Source organism: Eucyclogobius newberryi, unplaced genomic scaffold (assembly GCF_026437365.1).
Source record: "Eucyclogobius newberryi isolate DKJ021-1_F unplaced genomic scaffold, fEucNew1.0.hap1 SCAF_3, whole genome shotgun sequence".
Lineage (NCBI taxonomy): Eukaryota > Metazoa > Chordata > Actinopteri > Gobiiformes > Gobiidae > Eucyclogobius > Eucyclogobius newberryi.
In genome coordinates, this window is record NW_027315945.1 from 9,799,138 (window position 1) to 9,826,802 (window position 27,665).

The window sequence follows — 27,665 nt, forward strand, 5'->3', positions numbered from 1 at the left end:
AAATTACATTTCCAAAATAACAGAAGATATAGCAGCTTGATTAACAACTTGATCATAAATTGCGGGGAACTGCAAGTATTTGACTGATAAAAAATACATTTTCTGTTAATTTAGTAAAATATTGATTTATTACAATTGTGGTTACTATTTGTTTGTTTGTCTTCTTTGCCCATTTTCCTTATGTATATTAAATTTGCCCAACATTGTCTCAAAGCAAAGAGAAGGTCTTCGGGTTATTTATTTTCGTTTTTGAGCAAAAAGAGTTGCGTCTTGTTTATGTCCAATTTTTCTTATTTACCATGAACACATCTTTCCATCGACCCCGGAAGTAACGCGTCAAAACAAAACATTCTCCTTGAGTACACCTAAACAAACTTAAATTAAGATGTCTTTTAAGCGGGAAGGCGACGACCGGAGTCAGTTGAATGTTTTAAAGGTAAATACACTAAAATATTACTTTGGATATGTCCAGATTTTCTTTAATGCTAGCTCTCCATGCTAAATAGCTTTAGCATATTCCCGGCTGATATATACAGCATTTTATGGATCTGCTTTTCTGTTTACTAGAAACGACGTGTTGCAGACCTTCTGTCCAACTATATTCCAGAAGATGAAGCCACTATCATGAGCAATGGAAGGTAAAAATACATTTGTTTGATTTTTTGATTGACATTTTCTTTATTTATTCCATGTAAATTGCAGATACACATGTCTTGTGTGTTCCTATGGGCCGGTGTTTGATACTGTTGACATGCTGACAGTCCATCGGAATGGGAAAAGGCATTTAGAAGGTAAGGTGTGCTTTTTGTTTTTAATCCTGGCTCGTCTTCTTGATTAAGGCTAAAACTACTTCATCGAAACAAATCAATTATTGAAATATTTGTCGACTAATTAGTAATCAATCAACCCAGATGATGCAAACAAAACTACACTTGGATCATGACCATGTAAAGTTGTAATCGTTGTGTTTTTGAGCTCATATTCACATATTCTTATCTTGTATCTGACCTATTGATTCATTGTAAAAAACATGAATAAAAGATTTGCAAAATATAAGCCAACTGCAGTCCTAGTGTAGCTCTAAATCCTTGTCCTTTCGAGAAGCATTTGTGATCATTTCTATCCTTGAGTTGGCATTATATTAAATTAACTTATCTTATTACAACTATGTATATTTATTGATAAAAAATTGTGGTACAGATGATTCAATGATTCATCTTTGATTAACCGTTGATAAACCTGTTTCATGTTACAATAGTTAAACATTTAGAGTTCTGTCCAATTCACCTTTTTCACATTTTCATTTGAGATTGAAGTATCAACAGCAAGTGAGGCGTTCTCCAGACAAATAATCTCTGTGCGCTCGCCCTTTACAAATAATGATTAGATAGCTTTACAGAAACGAGTTGGGCCTTATACCTGGGCATATGTCAGGTTTTGAGAAAATGATCAAGGTTGTCTTGTTTAGTTTAGTTATTTGTTTGTCAGGACCATGTACAAACAGAATAATCTCATAAAGCAGAAAATGCTGCAACAGATTAAACAAAGCACCACTTTCTACCTGCAGGTGCGCACAAAAGGTCAAATACGGTGCAAAATTATTCTATTAAAAACGTTTCATTGATATCAGCTCATATCAAGCAAGCATTAAAATATTTATAGATTTACAATTTAACAATGTAAAGAGTTGCCGGAGAACCGTTGCATGGTTCACTGGAGTGATGCTGGCACTGTTGATGAATATATTTTTTTACATTTAGAGAAGATTGTTTGGGAGCTGGTTCCACTGATGGTTTAAATGAAAACGCAGCTCATGCATAATAACAGGAAAAAGACATGGAAAAAATAACACATTTCAAAAACAAATTTGACTGACTTTGGACTTTTGTTTTTTTACTTCTTTAAATGTGTAGTTGACGTCTGTTCATATTTTAGTTTGGTGTTTTGCTCTCTGGTCATGTTCTGTTTGTTTTTGTGTTTGTTTATTTTGAAAAAAATGTAGTTGAACGAATGTATTCTCTAACACATTTCTGTAACTCGATTAACAAAAACATATCGTACTATATTTTCTACTCCCCTATATTTTCTATTGTCTGTCAAAGTCTTTACTATTTTATGTGCAAAACGGATAGGAATTGGAGCGAGAAGTGCACGGCTGCTGTTGAGCTCCTTAATGCACCAAATAATGAACAAAAAACACGCTTTTGTCTTTCAAAAACGTACATTATTGTTTTTTACAGGTCTCAGGAGATTTTATGGGAAGAAAGCACGACTGAAAAACGAGATTGCCAAAAGAAAGCACGAGAACTACATCCAGTCCGAAGAAAACTCACAGGTTTGTCCCACCTTGTATTTTTATATTTATATATATTTCTTTATTAACTTTTTTTTTTTTCATTCCACGCAGTCTAGAGTCATGAGTTGGTAGTAGGGATGTCAAGATTATTCAGTTAATCGTTATTATTTAGGTCTCAAAAGTCTAAAAAAAGATTATTATTGTGACATTTTTAGATGAAAACATATTATTTTTTATATTCAACTGATCGAAAAGTACCAATTTCTAAATTATATCTATTTTTAGTTTTGAGAAGCAAAATTAATCTTTTCTGCTCACACTTTCCTCCAAAAAATCTACGTAAATTCAAAGGGCTTTTTTATCTTGCTGTTAATGTCAAATTAATCATTCAGAATTCAATTTCATGAAACCAGTCACATATTGAGGAGCACTTATGTGGAAACAAGAATGAAAGAAAATGTAGGATTTTTTTGTTGTTTAGCTCGTGATGATCATAATCCCAAATGCTCGTCAAATCGCAATGTTTATTCCCACTCTAAAATTTGAAAACGTGACATCCCTAGTTGGTAGAACTGATTTTCGCTCTCAGTTCCTTTACTAAAGACAAAGCGGGAATGTTGAGAACAAACGAAAAAGAAAAAAACTCTAATTGGAAATGATCAAGATCGTCTATGTTTATTTGAACAATGTACATTTATTGCAATGAAGTAATTGGTTTATGCTTTTTTATTTTTTTACTATGCATTTAAAAAACTACAACTCTATAGCCAAAATGACAATGTTCTGGTTTTGAATGCTACATCCTTAAATGCCATACTTTGACACACTTTTTCTGTACTTCATAATAATAACCATAAGACATGACCCAGTATTGGAAACACTGACCTCTGGTGTCCAGTAACGCAAACGGAAACGCTCTAATAGCTCATATAATTTTTTTCACATTCAATCTCAACAAAGTGGGCATCTGATGTAAAATATTTATTGAAATCAGAAGTAATAAAGTTTATGTGGTGACCCTGGATTAGTATTACATTTTATTATTATTATTATATATATATAATGAGCTTTATATATATATATATATATATATATATATATATATATATATATATATATATATATATATATATATTTGATTATTTAATTATTTATTTTCAGTCACTTGGGCACATTTTCTGAAATGTTCATAAATCTGGCAAATCTTTTGAACACTTAACAAAACTGTTTACTAAAAAGGTATATGACAGGTTGGACTACAAATTTCACTAAAACGTTTATGACGCAATGTTTATATTTTCAGATTTTTTTTCTTCAGTTTTGACAATGTTGGTGTTTTGGGGATAACGTCACTTCCTGGTTGCTCAAAAGTTAAGGCTTGAAAATTGATACGAGGTTGTGCCAATATACATAAGCAGAGTTTCAGATCCCTGAGTGGAAGGTTTTAGAATTTGTGCCTAAACTTAGACCGCAACATATGAATTCCGAGTACTAAATTTAAGTTCTTGATGTACTTTGTTTCTTTACTTGTCATGGTTATAGTTTTTTTCTCTAAAGCTAAATTAATGGTGTAGTACAATTACAAATACCAAATCATCAACCTAATCTATAGTAGTGGCCAAAAGTAAGCATTCAAATAAAAGTATCTGTACTTTACTTAAGTCCTTTTTACAGTGGATACCTTTTACTTTAACTTATTTGTGAACTGTACATTCTGCCTAAATGTTCTTAGTTCAATTCCCAGCTTTGAGCAGCACAGTTTTTGTCAAAATCACTACATTTAACACTCCTCAAAAACATTTTACTCTTGTTTTGTTGTTTTCTTCATCTACAAATACAAAACAGTAACAATAGTAAATACGTAATAGTAATTTCTTCATCCTGATAATATTAGTTTTTTCTTTAGGAAGCGTCCAGTTCAGCTCCATTACTGGCTCAGACAAGAAAGCTCACCCATCACGCCTTACTGAGGACGGTCCCTTACAACAGCTGCCACAGAAAAACAAGGTAGGCTCGATAATGTTGTGTATTAAGCGCACATTTAAACAGGTTATTCATTCGCAGCACAAAGTCGGAAAAACAACCTGCAAGTAGCACGTCTGATTCAGTCGGTCAGAACTCCAGACCGAGTGAAGTTAAACCAACAACAACATTCACAGTTTCTACTTGTACCACAAAAACGAATACAGCCGGCTGCCCTAAAGGTACATTCATTCATTCTATATATTTGCAGTCTGTTTTTGTCACTACTTTCCCTTGCTGCATTCTTGATTAGACGGCTTGGGTAAGAAAGAAAAAAAAAACACGTACATTTTTCCAATGCAGAATTACATTTCGAAGAGTCTCCGCCAATGTCAGAGCAGAGGAAAAAAGAATTGGAGCACTACATCAAGTTGAAAAGGTAAAATAGTGCATGTATTTGTCCCAAGCTAATCATATTTTTGGTCTAATAATGGTTGTGTGCGGGGACAGTGCCGGCTGGATCCAGGACAGGAGTGGACAGTGGCTCAAAGATGACAACGTGGAGTTTGATTCCGATGAAGAGGAGCCGCCATCTTTGTCCACATCGTGAAACTGACTTCAAGACCTCAGATACTGTACTAATGTTACAACAAGGACTATTAGGAACGTTGTAAATAGCCAGTGCTGATATTCATTTCTTTATAATTGGCATATTAATTAAACTATATTTTGGTATTTCGGACTTGGAGTTTTCTTTTCTTTTTTATTATAATTTTTCTTTTATTATCATTATTTATTAATTCAGTTGTTTTTTATTAAATGTGTGTTAAGCCTTTCACATTTTTAACAGTGTTTATGTCTAGTTTATGTTCTGTCTTAGTAATATATACACTCATTTTTTTATTCATTTTAAGTAATCCACCCGTCATCTCCAAAGAGCACCTGATGTGTTCATGTTTTAAACTCCCCAACTTTAGGGACTATCCCACCACACAAATGAATACTTGAAAAACATAAGAAGCTCTAAAATGCGGTTTAAGTCAATTTCATTAAAACATACTGTGCCTCTCTTTAGGCATGGGACAATTTATTTTGGCCAAAATAATTGTGATTAGTGATAAAATCAAGCTAATTATTAAAATGGGTGACAGTTTAAACATGTGATTTATAAAGACATTTATACTTTTATCATTATGAATAGGTTTGAACTATTATAGATGATAAATTATTGTACAAGATGACACAACAATGCTGAGGAGAACCTCATGCATTAGTAGCTTTTTTACAGCACAATCTGGTGATAAAATGGTGATTATATTTGTTGACAATTTTCTCAATGATCATGTTATTTTTTGTCGTACCATCCCTATCTTGCACGTGACTTCCTATCCATTTGTGTGGTTTTGTCCAGTTCCATCTCGGTGTCATGTGGACAAAGCCTGGCTAAGCAGTGGAGTGCTTTTGGTGCTAATCTGACCAGAGTCCTGCCGTTTGCACCAGCCTGGGCCCCTGCACAGATGGTATACACTGGTTTAGATGGTGGGGTTTAGTGAAGGGAGCGGACTTTAATACTGCTGACTTACTGTAAGTGAGATGTGATGATAGAAGCTCATGATAGTATTTAGTTCTAAAAGAGGTTGATGACAATCTTAAATAGCGTTCTAGAGCTGGAACTACAAATGTTTTTTTTATAAAGTATCAGCATTTCTGTCTTCAATTGCATTCTAAAACTACAACAAAAGCTGGTTTGGTGTTGCAACAGTGAACCATTTGGAATATTCTTTAGTCTATTATTTAAATATGACCTTTTTGTCAAAATCAACTACAGATTCAGCCAGGTGTGACAGGAATGGGGGGGGGACATGTATGTTAAGTTCCTTAGCCCATTACCCTCCAGTTATTGAGCCCTCTCTTTACCCATCTTCACCTTTAGAGATCAGAAAACGTGAGCAGGGAACCATGAACAGGAATGAGGGGGCCTACACCTTGTCCCACACCTTGGTTGCAGTGCTAGAGAAGACAGCAGAAAATGTATGCTCTCCGCACAATTTTGTAAAACCAGTTATGCTGCCTGTACAACCTTCCATCAAAGGAAATCTACAGGAGGTACACATATTAAACGCTATTTTTATTGTTATTGGCCTGTAAACATGCCCTTGAGTACCTTTACTTTGGCATTTCATGTTCAAGAAAAAAAAACTGAAAAAAACTTGCATGTCTCTGGCTTTATCCCACATGAAAAACCGACTCGAGGGCTCTATCTACTGGCAGCAGAGGGAATTAAAATCTGAGAGTCTTTCCTAGGCTTCCACCATAGATACAGAAGCAGCCAAACAGTTCTAAAGATGATTTTTTGACTCCAGGAGGGAACAATGTTAGAACATGGTCAAAATCTCAAAATAGTCACTTTAGCATAATATGTGTCCTTTAAAAGAGAAATATTGTGTATAATTATTATTTTTAGCCTTTAAACATGCTCTTGAGTACCTTTAGTTTGACAGCTCATGTTTTAGAATGCGTGCGTCTGCAGAGGGAAATACACAGTTTAAAACAAAGTTTAAAGCTGGCCTCTCACTTCCAGGTCTCAGCACACAGTTGTACTCATCATAATTAGACGGGGGAAATTCACAGAGCGAGTCTGGAGATGATTTAAGGACAGCAGAAAAGATTCTCAGAGCCACGTCACAGATCGAGAAAACCTCAGTTATCGAGGAGATTCAGAACGGAGTATTTTGACGCTCGGAGGTGAGAGAACTTATCTAAGCAACTGGCGCGAATGAAACTAAATGCTACTTCAGGTATACATGTTTTTAAGAATTTTGAGACACAACTGCACACGTACATACAGTATCTAAATGAGCATGACTGCATTAGCTACAGAAATAGTGGCGTGATGTGGAGGAAGCTCAGTAATGCTGTGAAAATCCTCCGAGGTTAGCAGCTGTTTCTGTTCGTAAATCTGGGCCAGTCAACATGGCCGCCCCCCTCTCCAGTCGCCCACCAGCCCCTCAGAGCTGCTCCTATGTTTGGCCCACGGTAACCCTAACCCTAGCAGTGCACAGGCTGGGGTTTCACATGGAGGTTCTGGGGAGGTAAAAATAGACCAGGTGTTCGGGGGAAGTCACGGGATCAAGGGAGACTTTGGAGGCTTAAGATTTTGCATCGAGAGTTCTTACTGGAATATTATCACCCAGTTTCAACAGCCGCTGTATTAGCATTTGATTGCCACGCATGCTGCATCTATTGTTTGTCCAAAGTCTTTTAGTTAGTTTGGATCTTCTTGTTTGGTGTGTAAAGCCATGATTTAGTGTAGACTGTGTTCAGTTCATTTAAAATTGACAAATATTTCCTTAGGTGGTCTGTGGTACAAATGTTTGAAATTTACTGGACTAGAAAAAAGTTCAACTGGCATAAAATGTTTTTGCATTAAAAGATTGATGATAATACGTCCCCCACAAAATCAAGATGAAAATACATCCATTTATTGTTTGGGAATCTCAGGAAGTACAATTATAACTCATATAACTCAAAAGACGGTGAAGGCCCAATGGCTGATATGAGACCAAACTAAAATAATCTCCTGACTGAATCTTTTGTCTTGAGATTTCATTTTTGAGTTTGCCTGAAATTCTTCAGCTTGGTTGTTTAAATCAAAGGTTCTCAATCTTGTTCACACCAAATACCAACTAGTGATTCAAATCAGGTCTAAAATAGGATTAAATTAAAACAAGACTTGAGTAGATTTAAATAAGGGTTATAAAAAGGCCCAAAATAAATAGAATTGATTGTAAATTGTGCAAATCCAGAACTGCAGAGAAACCCAAGTACCACCAGGAGACTTACCATACTTAAAGGGGCTGTACTGGATTTTTTTTGTTCATTTACAGTGATAAAATTAAATCTGTTTTGCCGCAACACACAGAAACAGTAAAAGCTTCTATTTGGGTGAAAATAAGTCCATTGTGCATTGTCAGCATCTCATTATAGAGCATTTTATTCTCCATGAAGCAGAGTTGTTACGTACAGCGCCTTTAATCATCCGAATCCCTTGGAAATAGCAGGCCAGACAACACCAATGTTTCTTTTTCTATATAGTCTTTTAATAGTGTATTTGAAAGAGAGCAACACGTGCCTGCCCTGGCTTGAGATCTGATCCGCGCAATTGCTTTAAAACCCACGCCAAATACTGGACTTAAGACAGCTCCATAACTATTACGACTATGTTTAGTACTAATTATCTGGTTCAACATTCGCTTCAAAGGTGCGCTAATGACCACATGGCCGACACAAATACTCAGATTAAACCGTGCAAACATGTACAATAATAGCAGAATATATAGTGTTTATTATTCAATTATTTACAGAATGTTTCTTTCCCACAAATAGCACCACGTTGAACATTTGTCATGGATGAGGGCGTTCTGATTGGGACGATGCGCGGACTAAAGCACAAAGACGACAGCTCACAGTTGACCCACACACATCTTTATGGAGAAGGGGCAGTCTACAGCACATGAAATGAAATGGCAGAACATGATAGAGGTCTGGACCACGCGCTCAAAGCCCCAGGATCCATCCGAGGGGAATGGAGAGGAGGTCATGGTGTCCGGGTACGATTTGGCTCCGCAAAGGCAGACCGGTGACGTCGGAATCCAGGCAGACTCATCTTAGTCTCTGCTGGCGAACTGAATGAAAATGTATGAATTTTTATTAATGAAACTAGTCTCGAATCTGTGTCTGTGTCAAGAGAAACAACATTTGTGTACCAGACTTAGGGTTAGTCAGAGTCAGGAACATGTTTAAGTTTGAATTGTTTGCTGGAGTCCATACTTTCATTCTTATGCTGAACCATGTGAGAGAAACAACTTCCTGGCAGTTTCTTTGAAGTCTTTATTTATAATTATAATTTAGCGTTAAGTTGCAGTTTTTGAAGACATTTTGAAAAATAAGAGTTTAAAATTACAGGAAGTAGTGCTGAGATCTAAAACAGAATCCCTTGTGATGTCATCAATATGCAACATGCCATTGAAAACACAGAGATAATTTACACTTTTTGACTAAATAAAGGTGTTGTATGGTATTATTGTTTGTCTAATCATAATTGATGTTTTGTTTGCAGGTAACAGTCGTGGGATTACCTCTACCTATGTCATATTTGTGCACATGTCCAACCAGGAAGTACAATTATAAACCTTATAAAAATTGTCAAACTGGGGACAAATAAGCAAAATGTTTAGTTGAATCTGAAACATAATTGTGTTCACTACGTTTTGGTGGGATGTATAGTCCATGTATAGACTTTAAGAAAATTAGCACCTTTATCAGATTTGTATTCCACAAACATTTGTTTTCACTTTATATTTCATGATTTAAAGGATGTTTTAATGATCTAGAATAAATAAACATCAGGTACAGAGCATTTAAGTTTAAAAAAATAAAAAAATAACTGTATCTTTGACAACATCCTTGCAGTTGTGTACTTACTCATGTCGTTGTTGCGTGTGATTGCCATGGCAGCTCTGGTACGAGGACCCTGCTGGTTAAAGTGATATCCAAACTTCAGGATACTAGAGTTATTTTCCAACATGGAGGCGATCTCCATCTCCACTGAGTCCCCCAGTCTCTGCCTCTGTCCCAACAAGATTTGACATCCTACATTATCACAGAGCTCTTTCTGACTTCATCTTTTATTCTGGAGAGTCTTTCTAACCTGGTTGTCGATCTTGAGCTCCACCAGAGTGGCGTTGCTGGTCATGGCTTTGATAATAGCCCTCATACCGTCGCTAGTGATGAAGTTTGATTCAATATTAAGACTCTGCAAGCTTGTGTTCTCCTGCAGCATCTCAGCACATGCCTTAGCATAAAACACACATGGATACTATTACTTGATATACTTCATATATACTGTAGTAGGTGAACATGACAAGACAGGACTCTTTACGTAGGCCACAGGGTCGTTGCTGCGTGTCGCGGCGATGCTCAAAGATTCTACGTGTGAGTTTTCCTTCATGGCCTCAAAGACCTCTCTTAGTGTGGGGATGGGAATGTCCTGCACAAAAACACACGTGACAAAATGATGAGACTCATTTTTGTTGACTGACTGACTAAAAGTTGACATTTATGTTGGCTAAAAGTACTGATATGTTTGTCAAATAATAAAAACGAAATGAAACTAATGAAAAGAAGCGTTCTACTTTTCTTTTTTAAAAGGTTTTGACTTGTCGGCTTTATTAGACAGGAGAAGAGAGGGAGAAATGGGGAATGAGAGAGAATGTACTTGTACCGTACGCCACATCTCTCCAATATTTAAACTACTCATCATTCTCTCTTGGTTGTTCAAATGGTTCTGTTCTAAAGGAGACATAATGTGCTTTTTTCAGGTACTTTGCATTGAACTTTAACATAAGTAGAATCATGGCTTAATAATAGGAACAGCTCCATTGACTTCCTGTTCAAAACTGCAGAACTGACAAGTGACATTTAAAGTGGCTACGTGACATTTTAGAATTCAAAATGTCACTTGAAATCTTCATTTCTCAAATAATCACACTAGTGATAGTACAGGGATGTTGGCGGGGATAGGGGGTAGGTGAAAACAACACGTTTCTGAGCACTCGAGCTTCAGTTGCAGGATACTAAAGGATTACTCAAACATGCAGGAATCTATCAAAACACAACTTTCAGTAAACTCATGATGGGGAAGCGCTGTTGTAACAAGGTTAAAAGCTTGTTCAAGATTATTTTGCGCAATAAATGTGTCTGACCTTGATGTTGTTGAGGTTGACTTCTGTCAGGCTGCTGTCGTTGCTGATGATCCTCTCCAGGGTCTCCTCTACGTTGGTGGTGTTTGGCGGCTCGTCGGGGAAGATCTTGAACGGATCTGCTTTCACAACACCTGGAGAACACAACAGAACATCTCATCTAACGTCGACACGAAAGGATAGAACAGAAGAACGTGTATTTTGAGTGAGTTTCGCGCATACTATTGATGCCCTCCGTGTTGGCGATGGTGCCCGTGGTGCCCAGAGCGTCGTAGTACTGCTTGTTGCTCATCAGCGTGTACATTCCCAGGATAGCTGCAAGATGAGAGAAATATTTCACATTTTAATCGAGATATCAATATAATATTCCATTTGGGTGATCAGGTTTGCACATATAAATGATTGGTTTGAGTGCTACAGTATGCTATTGTTCATCTACGCACTCAAACACCGCCTTCATGTTGCAAAGAGTCTTGCCCAATGACACAACAATATAGGGCTGCACAATGATATAATCTTTATTGCAAAAGTAATGCCATTGCTAATGCTATAATCGTTATCAAAACAAACGAAATATATAAAACCAAGATCCTCCAATTGACAGTATTGAGTTTTTTTACAGAAGGAAAAGTTTGAAAGATCCAGACACTGTTTTATTTTTTATTTGACATTTGGATTTCCATCTGAAAGAAAGAATGACTTGTCTTTTTTTTTTACGGATTTTTGTATTGGACAGGGCAGTGCAGCATGATATGGGGGTGAGACTGGGACAGGACATGCAGTAAATTCTCGAGATTGCCGTATTTGAACTCTTCGACCACAAGCGGCACCAAAACAACTTTTATTTTTATTTTTTTAAACAGTGTCTGGATGACTTCCTTTGAAACCTTTCTTACCTTGGACCACGCCTGGTCAAATGACTGATTACATGTTGAAAAAGGTTTATTTTTATTCTCGTTTTCGTCAATGTTAAGTAATTTGAACAATACATTACGGCATGCACTTGTTATGAATTATTGAATATAATGGAAATGATTGTGTATAAATATGGCCATAATATCGATATTGCAGTACTATCCTACAACAATAGCCATTGGTCAAAGAAGCTGAGATGTTTGTTTCTTGGATTATGTTTCTTTTTAGGTGCCATAATTTCTGTTGCAAACACACACTATTTTAACACAAAACCCTAGAATGTTTGTATTATGTAAAAGTATGAATGTATAATTTCATTTACAATATGTTCTCGTATTAGTTCTCAGGAAAGGGCACTGTAATTTTTATGTGAAGTTTTGATTTAGATATGAGTGAACTAACTAAAATGCACCGAGCATTTCTTTCTTGGGGTGAAATATTTACACCGACAATATTGAAACGAAAGGAATTTCTGCTGCTTTTGTGCGATTAGAAAGTCATAAGCAGAGGGCGACCTTATACACGGCTGGCTTGGTTTTCAAATGGAAGTCTGTTCAACCTGATAAGGCTTTTGTCTGAGATGAACAAACGCACTGGCTCTAATCACACTTTTCAGCCTTACAGGAGATGTCATAATAAACAAGTCAAAAATGAAATGTTAATCTTTCATAAAATATTGCAAGCTTGGTGGTAATAACATAAATTTACATCTTGATTTAAAGAAAAAAATAATTCATCCCAAGGACAAAATTCAAACACTATAACTACAATCAATCATAAATGTTCTAAAATGTAAATGCTTAGCGATACAGTCGATAAGAGGAACAAACTCCGACATGTCCCTCTCCACTTCTATATTTGTGAACAGGACTTTAGATCGAAGAACCATTCACAGAAAGTGTAAACATTAGGTAATTAATGACTCAAAGCGGTCACACCTCTGCAATTCATAATCTAACTTGGCCTAGCACCAAAACAATAATAGCAGTTCAATCAATGTTTCAGTATATCTGCCAGCTTTAACGCAATAGAAATAGTTTTGCACATGCACGATACAACAGTAAGCTGCCATATTCAGCCCCACTAATCACATTATCTGGTCCTGACAGTATTTTCAGTACTGTCATGACGCCACAGTTTGAGAGCTGCAAATAGCCCGATGCTAATGCTCTGATTGCAGTGTGAAAATGAGCTCTCCATCACCAAACACTGCACAACTGTTTGCATTCTGGAGCTGCTGCCGTGTCCTGCCACCAGGGGGCGACGCTGCTGGTGCTAGTTGTACAGTGGAACAGAGTGGATAGTGGTGAGGGTCAGTTTGGGATGGGCCCATGAGGAGAGACAGCTGCCTGCTCCAAGTGCCAAACAGAAAGGGGGGTGTCGGGGAACCACAAAATGACAAACATAAATTAAAATAAACGACACAGAAAGACAAAAACTACAATTCCTGAGTTATATTCTACATAAACCTGAAATGATTCCCACCTGAGACAAATTTGAAGGTGAAATTTAAAGGTGCACTATGTAACTTTTCTGGTGGGAGTTTGTGATGTGATACATGGGAGATTTTATTACAAAGAAACTTAAAAAAAAACATGCATTATTTCTGTGACCAAAAGCTAGCATACCCCTGACATGCTAATGCTGGTGTACAGTTAATATGAACGTGATTAGAACGAGTCTGGCGATGATTTACGGACTTTCAACCGCACAGAAGATCTCGGAGCTTGACCTGTGACGTCACAAATCTAGGAAGCTCGATGAGTATTTTTTGAGGCTCAGTGGGGAGAAGACTTACTAAACAGGAATCCTCAAACAAGCGTAAACTAAGCTAAATACGACTGGCAAATTAGACACAAGGCTATTACCAACATTACACTTAGATGCAGAGATGTTTATGCATGAAAATTAAAATGTGTACATCAGTGTATATGGACTATAGACAATGCTGATCGTGACCTGTATTCTTTCATTCATGTCAAGAGCAAGCTTTCACGAGGCAACATTAACAGTGTGCGATCCAGGTACATATTTAGAACACAAAATGATCACATAAGACAAGCGGATAACCATAAATAATATTGTGTCACTGCAACATTTTTATATTCCACCATAGCATAGCCTTCAGAAGCTTTACTTTCACCATCGATGTGCGAACTGCAAATAGCCTCGGTGCTAATGCTTTGCATCAAGGATGAAGATTAATTCCCCATCTCCCTCTCCACTCTCTCCATCTCTTCATCCCTCCACCTCTCTCTCTCTCTCATGCAAACTTGTGAAGCTGCTCCACCGATTGTCAAAAAGCCAAAACAAAAGCGCGACAGAGACTAACTGCTCCATGACCTGTCTCTGGACCTCCTCCAGACCAGAGCACGGCAGCCTGGGACCACGGCAATCTCACTGGGTGGTCATCCTCATACAAAGTTGTTTTAGTACTTGTCCAATGATAGTTTCAGTCAATATGATACAACTTTGTCCAATTTGAGCTACGGCCCACTGTCGATTCATCGTAAAACTGAGTAGTAAATGTCTATATTGTCATTAGGCTTTGTGTGAATCCTCTTACATTCTTTCTGTACATTTATATTGATCTTTTGTAAATGGAAATTTGTTGCACACCATTTGTTCAGACATCATCTCTCGTACCAAAAGGCTAACGATTCAATTCCCTTGAATTCCCTTTTACTGTTGGCAATATAAGTGGGCGATGTGTCCTTGGGCAAGACACTGATGTACGCACGGTGTGACGGGACGGGGTGCAGGACTGAAAGGCATGTTTCTGTGGTGACGGAAGGAGTTTGCCACGTCAATGAATAAATAACGAGTATGAGGAAAACAAATGGAACATTGCTTTTTGGGCACGGTGTTCCCCCTGGCTCAACACTAGGACTCATACATTTTACATCTTTGCAGTAGTTCCGAATGAAAACCACATAAACATTCACGATAAGCAAAATCCTCCAGTTAAGGTGGTCCTGACCAAGCTCATAAAACATACCTGGAGTTGTATTTAGCTTCATTCACACTTGTTTGAATCAAATTTCTAGCCAAACTCTGGATAGAAAACAAGTTTAGTAAAACAAACTATGTCTTGTCCATCTGATCCCTCCTGATGTCTCTGGTTTGTCCCCCCCCCCCCCCCCCGGTCCAGATCCAAGCCTATTTATTTTAGTGTTGCTGAGCGCGGAGAATTGGAGCCCATCGCATGTTTGCCGTGGCCTGTTGGTGTGCTGCTGGGGACTACTTAGCTTCCCCTCTGCAGCCTGGGAACAACATGAAGCTACTGCCCGGGGTACACAAAGCTTCTGTGTCTGGACTATGTGGGTCAGGGCGCCGGGATGACACATTAACATCGGCCAATGACGCAAGAGTGATAAGTGATGGTGAGAAATGTGCACGGTGAGGACAAATAGCTGACAAAAAGGAAGGAAAATTCAATCGCAGCAACTGGTCCAGCAACTGTCCTGTATTTCTTTGATCAGAAATAGCAGTAAATAGAAGCAACAGTTGGAGCCATATTCAGTCAAAGTCAATAAAAAAGTAAACGCAAAAAACAATATTCTCAATGTTAGAATCGGGGTCTTCATAACATTAGTTCAGATGTATAATTATAAGCTTGATACGCCAGTCTATTATTCATTCACTCTACAGCCAAAATAAGGGTGAGCTAGATATATTATTTGTTCACATTTTGCGTGCACATCACAACAAACTTGATGACTAGTTTATGCTATAGTCCTCATTCAGTAGAAGTCTGTCTCATACGATGACAACAGCATGACTCCTGGTTTTGTCCTGTCCTCCTCTGCACATTCAGGGCTGTAGGGTTTACACATAAAAACTGAATTGAGTAACATTTTATTTGCAATAGAAACTGCCTCTCCATGATCTGCAGAGCGAATGTAGTGTCGTATCCAAATTGTCAGGCTTCTCTTTACCGTTGTGTACCGTTGTGTCTCAGTGTGTGTGGCGTTACCTGCGATGTCACACATCTCGGCATCGGTGGCGTTCTTCAGAGCCTCCTCCAGCTCAGGCTCCAGGACGATCTGCTCGTTCGCAGGGATCTCTTTTTTCGTCTTGGCAATAAATGCCTTTCCTAAACAAAGAAACCAAAAACAAACCAAAGCCGTTAAAATGAGCTTGTAGATTTGAATGTAAATAGGGACTTAAGTCTTCATTTAACAGTTTGGTTAAAGCTCTTTGTGGATCATTCTGATCAAAACACAAGTGTGTTCAGGCTTTTGAGGATTTGTAAAACATCTCCAAAATAAATTCCACTTCAGTTCTTCTTATCTTTTTTATTTGTTCTTTTCTATGGTCACGTTGGACACAGAACTTTTCCGTTCAGCAGCACAAATGTGCTGGAACTGGCCCCAAAGTCATTGACTTGTAAATGATCCAGTCTCAGCTACTAGACTGTGCAGAAACGCTTTGTAGAAACATACCATTATAATAAAGACAAATGCTTCATGTGTTGGTGATAGTGTTTGCTGGCATGGTTCTCAAAATGTACATGTTTTAGAGATTGTGGAAAAATTGCACATACAGCAATTAACTAACATTGCACTATAAGAGAAATAGCAATGTTGATAGCAATGACCAGACTGGACCAATGATATGGCTGCATTGTGGTTTGGGCGCCAAAGGTCCAAACCAACCCAAACAAACTGTAGATCATTAATTTTTGAGGTTGTACAATGAGCTTTGCCCCTACAATGTTTCATGAATGCATCCTGATGCCATTTTAAAGCACCTTTCTTCTCCCCGGTGAAGGGCACCGGGTCCTCTCGGTCGGGGTCCTCCATGGCGCTCTTCTCCAGGTGCTGCATCAGGGCGTCCCGGTCATACGGCCCCGTCGCAGTCTTCTTTGTCTGGTCACGCTGCCGGAATCCAGCTGGCAGCATGGCATTCTGGGAGAACACAGGGTCAGAGGTCATGTTGATGTAGCACTAAGGCACAAGAGCATAGAGAAGTGGACTGTGGACTGAGAAATCTTTGGCAATAGTGGATTGTGTTTGAAAATGAGACAGAGCACATTATGTTGGGGATTTTCCCTGGAAGAAAGAATGCTTGACAGATGATTATAGTTTGTTTGTTTGTTTGTTTGTTTTTTTGTTTGTAAGAATCAATCAATCATTTTTACACAGTCTTGAGGTGAGAAACATTTGTGTCATTTTTTTTTTTTTGTAAAAATAAAATGTATATTTATGCAGTGTCATACTTTATTTTATTGGAAACTTTGTGCCCCTTAAACATTGGAGCTTGTCCCAGGACTCCTCAGTATGGCCAAAAAAGTATGTGAGTATGAGAAAACTAAACAAAAGAAATGTGTTGGCATGTTATTTATCAAGTCTCAAGTCTAAGTCAAGTCCAATTCCTGAGCTTTGAGTTTCAAGTCCTATTGAGTCTTTCTACCAAATTACCAAATGTACAAATATGTAGGTGAGGGACACTTGTCAGGTTGTTCCTTTAAATCTAACTCTAAAAGTACTTCTAACTATCAACAATTGTAAAAATAAAATACTAAAAAACACTGTTACTGTGTTTTTTTGAAGAGGAAGTCGTTTCAAGTAACAGGGCTCCAAGTCCAACTTAAGTCTAGAGTCACTGGTATTTAAGTCCACGTCGAGTCTCAACTCTTGCTCCATTTGATGAAGTCTTGTCAAAATAGTACGCTTGTAACCCTGTAGTCATTCATTGATGGATAGGGCATATCTTTAGTTGAACAAGAATTTCTTTAGTCGACCTGCAAAATAGTGACTAAAGTTTGATTATGCTATGGGAGCTCATTTACTCTTACTTTTACTTTTAACAGAAATAACTCACTATTCTGATCTGATTGAACACCACACATAAAAAAAGGCCAAACCGTGCTCTCCGTTTTACCTCGGGGTCCATCTCCTGCAGCTCATACTCCAGTTGATCCAGCTCCTCTGGGCTGAGGCCCTTGAGGAGAGCATCCTCGTCGATGTCCCTGGGGTCCGACATGGCTCCGGAGGGTCCGATCACATGCGCACACACTCAGTCACACACACGAGCAACAGAGCACTGCAACAGAGGGAGACACACAGGATGTGAGAGGCATGTTTAAAGGAGACATATGATGCTTTTCATACGGAGATCATCCTTTTACATTTTGTTCACGGTAAACCGCAATATAGATCTACAACAGCTTAGTAAGATAAAAAAAAATAGAACGTCCATTGATTTCCTGTTCAAAACCTCAGACCTGACCTCTTCAAAGTGACATTTCATCGCAGCAGGCTGCATTCAGGACAAACTTTAACCGGGAAAATACAGGATTTACTCAAACATGTAGTAAAGTTGATTTGATAAAATATGTCCCCTGTAATTGTAAATACATGATATCTAGTCTAGTTTTTTTCTCTGCTGTCATAGATTACAAGCAAACAAATGTAAAATGTATTCATTCATTAACAGCCCAAATTATCAGTATCAAATTCATTTTTAGGAGATTTAGAGCTTTCTGTTCTTTTAGTTCCCACTATACTCATTAACTGTACATTTTAGCAACACAGTAAGCCTTTTTTTTTGATCCTATAGTAGATTAAAAAAAAACTTTAATACATGCCCTTTTTGATTTTATATGGGTTGTTTTATCATTGTTCATTGTTTTATATTGCACTGAATCACCAAAGGAAGTTGCTATGTTTGTGAAATCATCACTGTCGTGATCACAAGATATTTTTGATCACCATTTACTGTAGATCTTAACAGTGCAATTCATTTTTGTCAGGAATAAAGTAAATTAAGTGAACAAACAAGACAAATCTATGCACTCTCAAGGATAAAACTGAGTTTTTATTAAAGTTTGGTTTTGGTGACTGCATTCTAGGAGCACCTCTACACTTTAATTTGACAAAGTTTACACACAAACAATCCTTTAAAAAGTACATGGCTAACTCCAGGGGCCTGGCAGCCGAAGCAGAATCACACTGGGGACCCCACTGTCCTTGTCACTCTTTCAATTTAAATAGGTCCCTTGTCTGAGCCTAGGGGTGTCCTGACCTGAGCATGGCATGGCAGTCATCTAAAACTCCTAATACACTTCCAATAATATAACAGCAATACTCCGGAGAGATGATTCTGCAATACACCATCGACTTTTACTGTGAGTCTAAAGAAAATTCAAAAAATGTTAGCAATGCTAAAGAAAGCAGTGAGTGTTTGCTACTTTAATGAACTCATTCACTACAATAGACATTTAACACTTTAGGTTACAGTTTATAGGCAATTGTAAGATTATTCGAGATAATTAACCAATCAACATACTGTGAAATCCTTAATTACATTTACGTTGTCTAATTCAAAGATAATAGCATTCTTATTCATCACCATTTGTTCATACGTGTAACTTTCAGAGGCTAGAGCAGAATTTTGCCATCACAGTAATGCTAACGACAACTAGCATGCTGACAGCGCACCAATTGTACTTCATGGTTTGCAGAAGAAAAATATAGGAAAAACTTGTTTTTCGTAAAAACAGAGTCCAGATGACGATAACTGAATATTCACTACGGTACACTCCTGGACGAATGAGGGATTACACCGACATCTTCCTGGTTTGCAGACAATAAAGCCGATTATATTGTACGATATAGTACGGTTATATTGTGACCTGAATAGTCACTATTATCGATTAACTGGGTAATTTTGACATTCCTACAAGCTACAAGATGTTTTGAAGACACATTTAGATAAAAATGTAGTTAAATCAGAAAGAAACTGGCTCACAACACATTTTCATACATTGCACACTGAGTCTTGGCTATTCGTATTACGGGCCCTATCCTTAACCATCATTTCGATCATACGTATCATACATATGTCTCTTATATTTCAGAGTGTCATTGTATTTCTACCAGATTATGACTCAGTAGACATATATTTTGTTAAAACTATGTTTGAAATGTACTTTGCCTTTAAGACCATGAAAGATAAAGATGGAGAAGCAATGTCTTTGTAACTCTAAACCTCTCGCTCAGTGCACACAAACTAAGAATAGCCAAACAGAGTGAGGTGGACACAGGCCGCATTTGTCATTGGCAAAAGTGACTCAACGGCGAAGATGTGCCATGGGAGACCTGAGCTGAGAAAACTACAGGATACAGACAGATGTAAAGTAACGTAAGGGCCATTGACTAAATCCTTACTCAGAGATGTCTCTGGTCATATGGGTACTTTTGGGCTAGCGCAATGGCCACGGCCCTTTTGGGTGAAAACAAACAGTGTTAACAGAAAGGCTGGAGATACAAATTGTTAGAACGTTAACGTGTACTGCCTGGTGGTCGAGCGGTTAAGTCACAGCACACGTATGCCAGGCTCCAAGTGCAGCCAGCCGCAGTCTTAGCAGTTCAAATCCCGACTCCGACGATTTACTGTCTTCCCCTCGCTCTCATTCCCCATTTCACCCTGTCCTCTCCTGTCTAATAAAGCCTACAGGCAACAAAATCTTTAAAAAAGTTCTCGTTTTGCTCCAAAATACAACAAAATATTGATACTGGCGACACAGCAGCCATGGACAGAGAAGTTGGTGAATATTTAAATTCAATCCCGATATTGAGAGATGTCCGTTAAGCTTACCAGAATCCTTTTGGCAAAATGACCCCACACAGTGGCTGGAGGTGTTGTATCCCGACTTCTACAACAATCTAATTCAATCTCCAGGTCATTTGTTTGACACTATTCTCTTCCATCCCTCGGGGTTGATTTAAAATATCACCATCTTCTCCGCCCATGGCTGCTGTGTCACCAGTATCAAGATTTTGTTGTATTTTGGAGCAAAACAATAAAATTTTTACTATTTTTATCTCCCGCCTATCTGATAACAGCCAAACGATGGCAGGGACATTCTGGTGGCACAGGAAATGACGTACGTCCGGAGACAGCTATGCAGCAATCAGTGTTAACGTTCATGTAAATGTTAATACCAAACAATACAATATGGAAATTCAGCTATTTGTAAATCACTTAATGAATACAGTGTTTTGGAAGTGCATGTCAGCCATCCATTCTTGGTTTTCTAAACAACTAATAATAATTTGAACCATCTACTGCACCTGTTGCTGCGGCGCAATATCAAACCACCACATTTATAAAGAGTCCAGTGAAATTCTGGCTTGAAATAAATACAGAAGTAACCGAGAGCTTTCAAGAACAAAATATTGCATTTAGTCTCAAATACAGAGTTCTTCAGGTGCTACTTCTGACCTCCTCACTGCGCCCGACAGGTCGGCATTGATGGGTCAAATGCAAAAAACTCTTTTCTTATACTGTTTACCTAAAGAAGGCTTTTGTCTGTTGTAAAGGTACAATCTATGACACATGTGGATATTTTTTCATCATGTAATCACAATATTGATCTAAAATGGCTTAATAAAAGGAAGCTGCCGGGCCATACTGACTTACTGGTTCTCAGGTCATGGCAGCAGTGGACATGTACATGGGGGTTAGGGGATAACCAGGATTTTCTTATTGCAGAGCACTACAAGACAATTTCGAGAGGGTAAATAAAACTTGAAATAAATACAAATAGTTAAACAGTTAAAAACACTTGAATTTGATTTTGCATATAATGTCTCTCCATTAGATATTAAAAAAACACATCAGTAATGACACAATGTTGCAGTAACCTTCCAAAAATACCAAACAATGCAAGCCACAATCAAACTGCTATTTCACCACAGTCCATACTGTTACCTTTACTGTCTCCTATTGAAATCCTTTTTAAACTAGGCAGGAGCCGTGGTCAGGCGTAGGGCTGGGTGATATGACTATGACTATATGATATAATTAACACATACATTGTAATCTCCACACAGACACCAGTCAGTCACAGCAGCTGCGTTGACCTCCAGTGAGGATGTGTGTGTTTTTGACACTGAAGCTAAGTGTACAGGTGTACATTTTCACTTTCAGTCTAAATGATAAAGACGTTACGTAAGCATTTTTAAAAAAAACGTTTTTATTTAAGAATAAAAGTCCCACGCTCAGGTTTCATGTGTTTGAAGCAAGAGAACATGTAATCCCTACAGGAAGTCTCCACAGGTCTTGGAACTGGACCCTTTTTATGCCACCATGAAATCCTCAATTTGTTTTATTCTCTGGTCGTTCAAGTATTACAAATAAAAGTCACAAAAATTTACCACAGAAATTCCTGCTTGACAAAAGACACAAAGGGTGCCTGACAAAAGCTCTCTATGACGTAACCATGTCATTGATCCAAACTGCACTCAAAAGCCTGTGTTTATACGAAAACAACGACCGGTATAAGGGAAATGTAATGTGTATTTACATTTTTAAAAGGCTAATTCAACTTAATTTGAATCCAACATACTCCATGATGCTCTGGGGGGAGTCTGCATGTTCTCCCCGTGTTACCGTGGGTTCTCTCCGGGTTCTCCGGCTTCCTCCCACCGTCCAAAGACATGCATGTGTGAGCAAAATTGGTGACTCTAAATTGGCCCTAGTGAATGAATGTGAGAGTGAACTGTCTGTAATGTCCATGTCTCTGTGTGTCCCTGCGATGAGTTGGCCACTGTCCAGGGTGTACCCCGCCTAAGGCCCGAAGTCACTGGGATAGGCTCCAGTCACTCGCGACCCCGAAAGGGAACAAGCGGTAGAAAATGGATGGATGGATACTCCATGATTTCTCCATTCTGCTGCTGTCCCATATAAATGTTAGTCGACAAATACCGCAAGAAATTTCAGAAGAAAATATGGCAATAAGAAAAACTAAATTGACAGCCTTTGAGACATAAGAGAAGCTTCCATAATCAACAGAGCAAAGTGCCTCGTTTCTTTTCTTTCCTTTTTATAGAAAGAACAAACAGTACAAATACAAACAAAAAGACCAAGAAAAGAGGTGTAGCTTGCACGAATTCAATTAAAATTATGGCACATGTACTTTGATGTTTTGGTCTAATTGGATTTTCCCCCAGTATTTGTTGAGCAAAATACCTCATTTCAAACTTCAAAAGTCTTGACGTTTTAACAATACACAAAGTACTGGACACAATAGCCACAGTACTGGCAACTATTAGTCCCTCGCTGAGATAGTTGTGAGCTTTTATCGGTGTATATTATGACCCAGTTGAGCACTCCATGCTAAATTGACTGTATTTAGCGATCAAAATGAACACAGATGCAAGAAAAACAACTTTTTTTTAAATCCATGGAGAAAGATGTTAAACCCTCAGAAATGTAAATCATGATTTTGTAGTAGTTTATCAAGTAGTTAATGTAGTTACAAGTCAAATAGGGCTATGTGATTAGTCAAAGTTTAGTCAAGACTGAGATTCGGATTGGCTTCAGGTTTTTAATCTACAGCCATCAGTAAAAACATGTGGCGCAGAGTTCAAACTTTGGAGGAATAAATTGGACTATGTTTTGTGTTGGCACATATTTTGCGTCTTTCTTATTTATTTGTTTTTTAACTGTAAGAGGCCCACCTATTTTCCCATCCTCGCCTAGTGTTATTTAATTGCAATTTTACAAATCAAAAATATTTCCAAATTTGAGTGTGCGCATTAAGCTTTCCAACAGTATAGCATGTCTCTGTAGCATAAGAAAACTGAAGAAAAATGTCTCCATTGGAGTTAATGGGAATAAAAGCCCAAACCGTCCTTGATCAGGGACAGTGGGCCTTAAGGCAAGTCCAACATAGACAAATATCTGTTTCATCCAAAAGTTTCTAAATTAATTTCAGTCATTCAGATTAAAAATGCCTTTCGGATGGAAGTTGAAACGTCTTAATTTGAAAAGAAAAGCATTATCTAGATCCTTTTAGTAACATAACATAATTCTGGGCCAGTTGTCATTTAAACCTTTCGATGATAAAATGCTTGTATCTAGTAAATGATCACCTTAACTTACATTATTGTTTATATTCTGACATATTCAAGACATTTTTTACCCGGTTCCTTTTTGAGCCTCCTACAAACTAACCCTGACATATTGAACTTCTGGTCTGTATGAGTCAAGGATAAATTGAACCAATTCTGTTTCACTGAGACGAAGGTTAGACACCATGAATTCCAGAGAGCTATTTACCATGTGGCCCAAAACATCCACACATAAAATAATTTACACAACTAGTCTAGATTCTGGACCAGCCTGAAATATTGGCTTGTTTTGTATTCTCCGAGGAGAGTTTTCCTTCTTAATGAGCGGGAGCGGGTGAAAGCGCTGGTATTGGCTCAGAAGACTTGTCACCATCAGCGGGGTCAGTTTGCCCACGTCTTACTGCCCAAGTGTAACATTCCACATTAGCTGCCGGCTTAATTTTAGCTTCACAAGTCAGCTACTTCCAGCCGTGCCAATCCTCTGCGGCGTCGGTTGCTCCTTCAGATTCTAAAACTTCATGCTCCCTTTTATCTGAGGTGCAAAGTAAAAAAGTTCAAATGCTGTTTTTCCCCCCATCATAGCTTGTTTAGAGTTCCATAATTGCAAGAAACGGGTGTTTGGAAGGGTTTTTGAAGGTGAATGTGGGCCAACTATGCAGATGGAAAGCAGTGATAAACAACACATTTTAAAGCACACATCTTTTGAGCTTTTAACCATTTAATAGTGTGGTCCCCTCGTCAAAAACATACCTGAAGTTGTTTAAAATGCATTCACGCTTGTTTTATTCATCTTGTTTACAAGGTTTCCTCACAAAGCACTCAGTTTCAAATGTCCCAGATTTGTGTCATACAAAACCAGAGATCTTCTGTGCTGTATTTAAGTTGCGAGCCTCTTTCGGAGCATTTCTGCTGTAAATTAATCATTACAACTGTGATCTTATGTTACGGGGCAGCATATAGCTTTTGTTTGTTTCCCCAGGGTAATTCATTCTGCTGTCAGTGGCCAACACCAAAATCCTGACTGAGAGAAAGTTTAGAGACAAATAACAACGGAAATAATGCAGAATATGTGTCCTTTAAAAGTTTGTTCTAAGGTAATGCATAACTTTTTAGGGATAATGATAATATTGATGGCGCTAAAGGGCTGTGAGGGCTGTTTTTGAGAGGATATACTATAGTATTCCTTCACTTTCCACACATTGTTGTAAGTATCATACCGTGAATTGACTAAATGCGATATAAAAACCATGAGATGCCATTACGATGGCTAGTGATTCCTAGCTGCATTTCACATTTACAGCAAAATTATTTCAAATAGTGTTATGGAAAGTTAACTTAAAGGAAATGCAAGCTTAGTGTGAACCAAGGCTGTAGGTGTAATAAAGTACATATTCATGGGCCGATATTACATGACATTCTAATCTAATTTTGGGCATTGTTGGACCATGTTACATTCAGCAGTATGTATTTGTACAAAAATAGTCAATCAAACTCTGAACATAATGGCTTAATAATTAAAACTGTAACATCTCAATCAACAAAATACACTGGATGACATGGACATTGACATGACTTGAAACTGCCAAGGAGAAGCTTTATCTACAAGACACGAAACGCACAAAAAGAGAGTGCAACAACAAGATAATGCATGAGCCAATACTGCTACCATGAAGATCAATTATGAGCTCAGAAATATTCCTTCAAACTACAACACAGCTGTATTAAATGACATTATTAAAAGCAAAGGTGGGTAAAGAAGCCAAACATTGTACTAAAGTAAGTGTACATAGGTATTTGCAGAAACTACTGTCTAGACGTAACATCTGATTTATAACTTGAAGTTGTTTTAATTGGAAAGATTAAAAACAATTGACCACATAATGAGAAAAACAAAATCAGGTCTGAATGAGCGGTGCAAGAAACACAAAAGTTCTAATTATTTCTTCCTTTCTTGTGGATTTACTAAGAGTGAGAAGAGGAACTAACACTTTTACTACTCAAATTAAGGATTTCAAGATTATTCGTTTAATTGATAAAGGTCACAGTATAATTATCGTGAATTTTAGGAGCAAAATTAAGCCTTTTCCTTTTAATCTATTTATATCTGTCTGTTTTTGTCTTAATAAATAGAAAGTTCTATGTCATAAAACTGGTCACAAACTCAAGTAATAGTGATATTGTTATATAATAGGAATAAAAGATGTGACCTGAGTAATTGTGAATAAATGGTGATGTTTTTTCTCACAATAGTCGTAACACTAATACTTGGAGTAAAGTGAGTAATTAGGAGTAAAAGTATGCAGTCCGAAAACTACTCAGTCAAGTATTGATACAAAAAAAAAATCCCAATTTAGACACAATTTGACCTTTCCTGACCAGCTTTAAAATGATCTGAAGCTTTAACAGAACCACCATAAGAAGACCACACGGTAACGTCAAGAAAGTACTATTATATTAGGTTGAAAATGTATAATATGTCTGATGTCTAAAACCTTGCTGACAAAGACACACTGGAGAGAGTTGCTGGTGGTGGTCACTTACCTTGGCAGAACCGCAGTGCTGAAGACCCCAGGATCGCACACTTGTTCTGGCTCCTTTCTCTCACCCCCTCCCTCCCTCCCTCCCTGGCCTGTTTGGGACCTCCCTCTGCTCCTCACACTACTGTCTTTGCTGAGGCTGACATACCGAGCGAGCGTCCACACACTTTCAGACGTCAGCGTTTCAGAGAGAGGGCACTGGACAGTGAAGTTATGTCCATTTGTCAGCTCGTATTAGTGGTAGGAAACAGTGACCTCTAGTGGTTTGAGATTAGAAACACAATTTGACTGGTTGTGGGAGACAGACAAATTAGTTTTAGTTTTGGAGTATCCTGATAACAAGTGAGACAATAATATGTCAATCCAACAGAAATGTGGTAAAACATGTCTTTAAATGAGTGAGTTGAGGTTTAATTATCTGACAAATGTGAAATGTCTGTCAAATGAATCACAAAAGTCCAGAAAAATCACCTTATATCGTTATTTGAAAGTTTACAACACATTAAATTGTAATTAGTTATTTTGCAGCATTTTGTTTTACTTGATATTCCAAACTAAATTTACGATATTATCTCGATTTCAATATATTGCCCACTTCTACTCACAACTACCAACATTTAGAAACTTGCATACTTGTATAACTGCATTTAGAAGAAGTATTCAGACTCAGTTGGCCAATATATTGGGCAGCTACTTGCACTTCTAGCGTGTCGACTATTGGCCTCAAATCATTTAGTTTGGACCAACTCGCTGCCAAAAGAACACACGTAAAGCTTCATTTGAACTCTTGTTTTCTAATCCAGTTAAGAGTTAAATAAAACATGTTTTAGATAAACTCAGTTGCAGTAAATTTTAAATGATATAATTTGGGGGAAATTATCCAAATCTGCACTACATATCGTGTACCACATATCGTGTACCACATAACTTTGAAATGTTCTCAGTAAAATGATCATACAGTATAAATATTTAAGGAAACCATCCAAGCGGTGTTTCTCTGTGGTACGTGTACGTGTAAGCTTCTTCTGGTCCTTGTGTATATTTTGACTTTCTAAAAATATTTTTTTTAAAGTGTTGTTCTTTTTCTAATTTCAATTTTCAAAAATGATTGTCTTTGTCTTCTTTTATGTAAAACTAAATGTTCTATGCTTGTTCCATGCTGCTTAAACTTATTTCAACACAGTTTTACATTAATCGATTGAATATGAATGAATTGAATATTGTGTGTGTTATCTCACATACAATCCTCCCAATTACCAGTAATAATTCATAATTGATATTTGACATGCAGCAGGCAGTAGTGTATCTCATGTTATTATGTACTACTACT

General features: G+C 37.6%; 2 protein-coding genes across 2 annotated transcripts; one reads left to right on the forward strand and one right to left on the reverse strand.

Annotated features, from left to right (window-relative positions):
• The first annotated feature begins 328 nt into the window (after positions 1-328).
• scnm1 (sodium channel modifier 1) lies at positions 329-5,000 on the forward strand. Its single transcript, XM_072460563.1, has 8 exons — positions 329-436; positions 568-638; positions 703-791; positions 2,241-2,335; positions 4,203-4,303; positions 4,361-4,500; positions 4,622-4,697; positions 4,769-5,000. Exons 1-8 carry the CDS (start codon positions 386-388, stop codon positions 4,866-4,868), a joined length of 723 nt encoding a protein of 240 aa, XP_072316664.1. The 5' UTR covers positions 329-385; the 3' UTR covers positions 4,869-5,000.
• A 3,585-nt stretch (positions 5,001-8,585) lies between these two features.
• tmod4 (tropomodulin 4 (muscle)) lies at positions 8,586-26,359 on the reverse strand. Its single transcript, XM_072460011.1, has 10 exons — positions 26,340-26,359; positions 17,821-17,982; positions 16,688-16,844; positions 15,911-16,030; positions 11,242-11,334; positions 11,023-11,153; positions 10,200-10,307; positions 9,969-10,112; positions 9,743-9,887; positions 8,586-8,943 (listed from the first exon to the last, which is right to left on the reverse strand). Exons 2-10 carry the CDS (start codon positions 17,920-17,922, stop codon positions 8,921-8,923), a joined length of 1,023 nt encoding a protein of 340 aa, XP_072316112.1. The 5' UTR covers positions 17,923-17,982; positions 26,340-26,359; the 3' UTR covers positions 8,586-8,920.
• Positions 26,360-27,665: the final 1,306 nt, after the last annotated feature.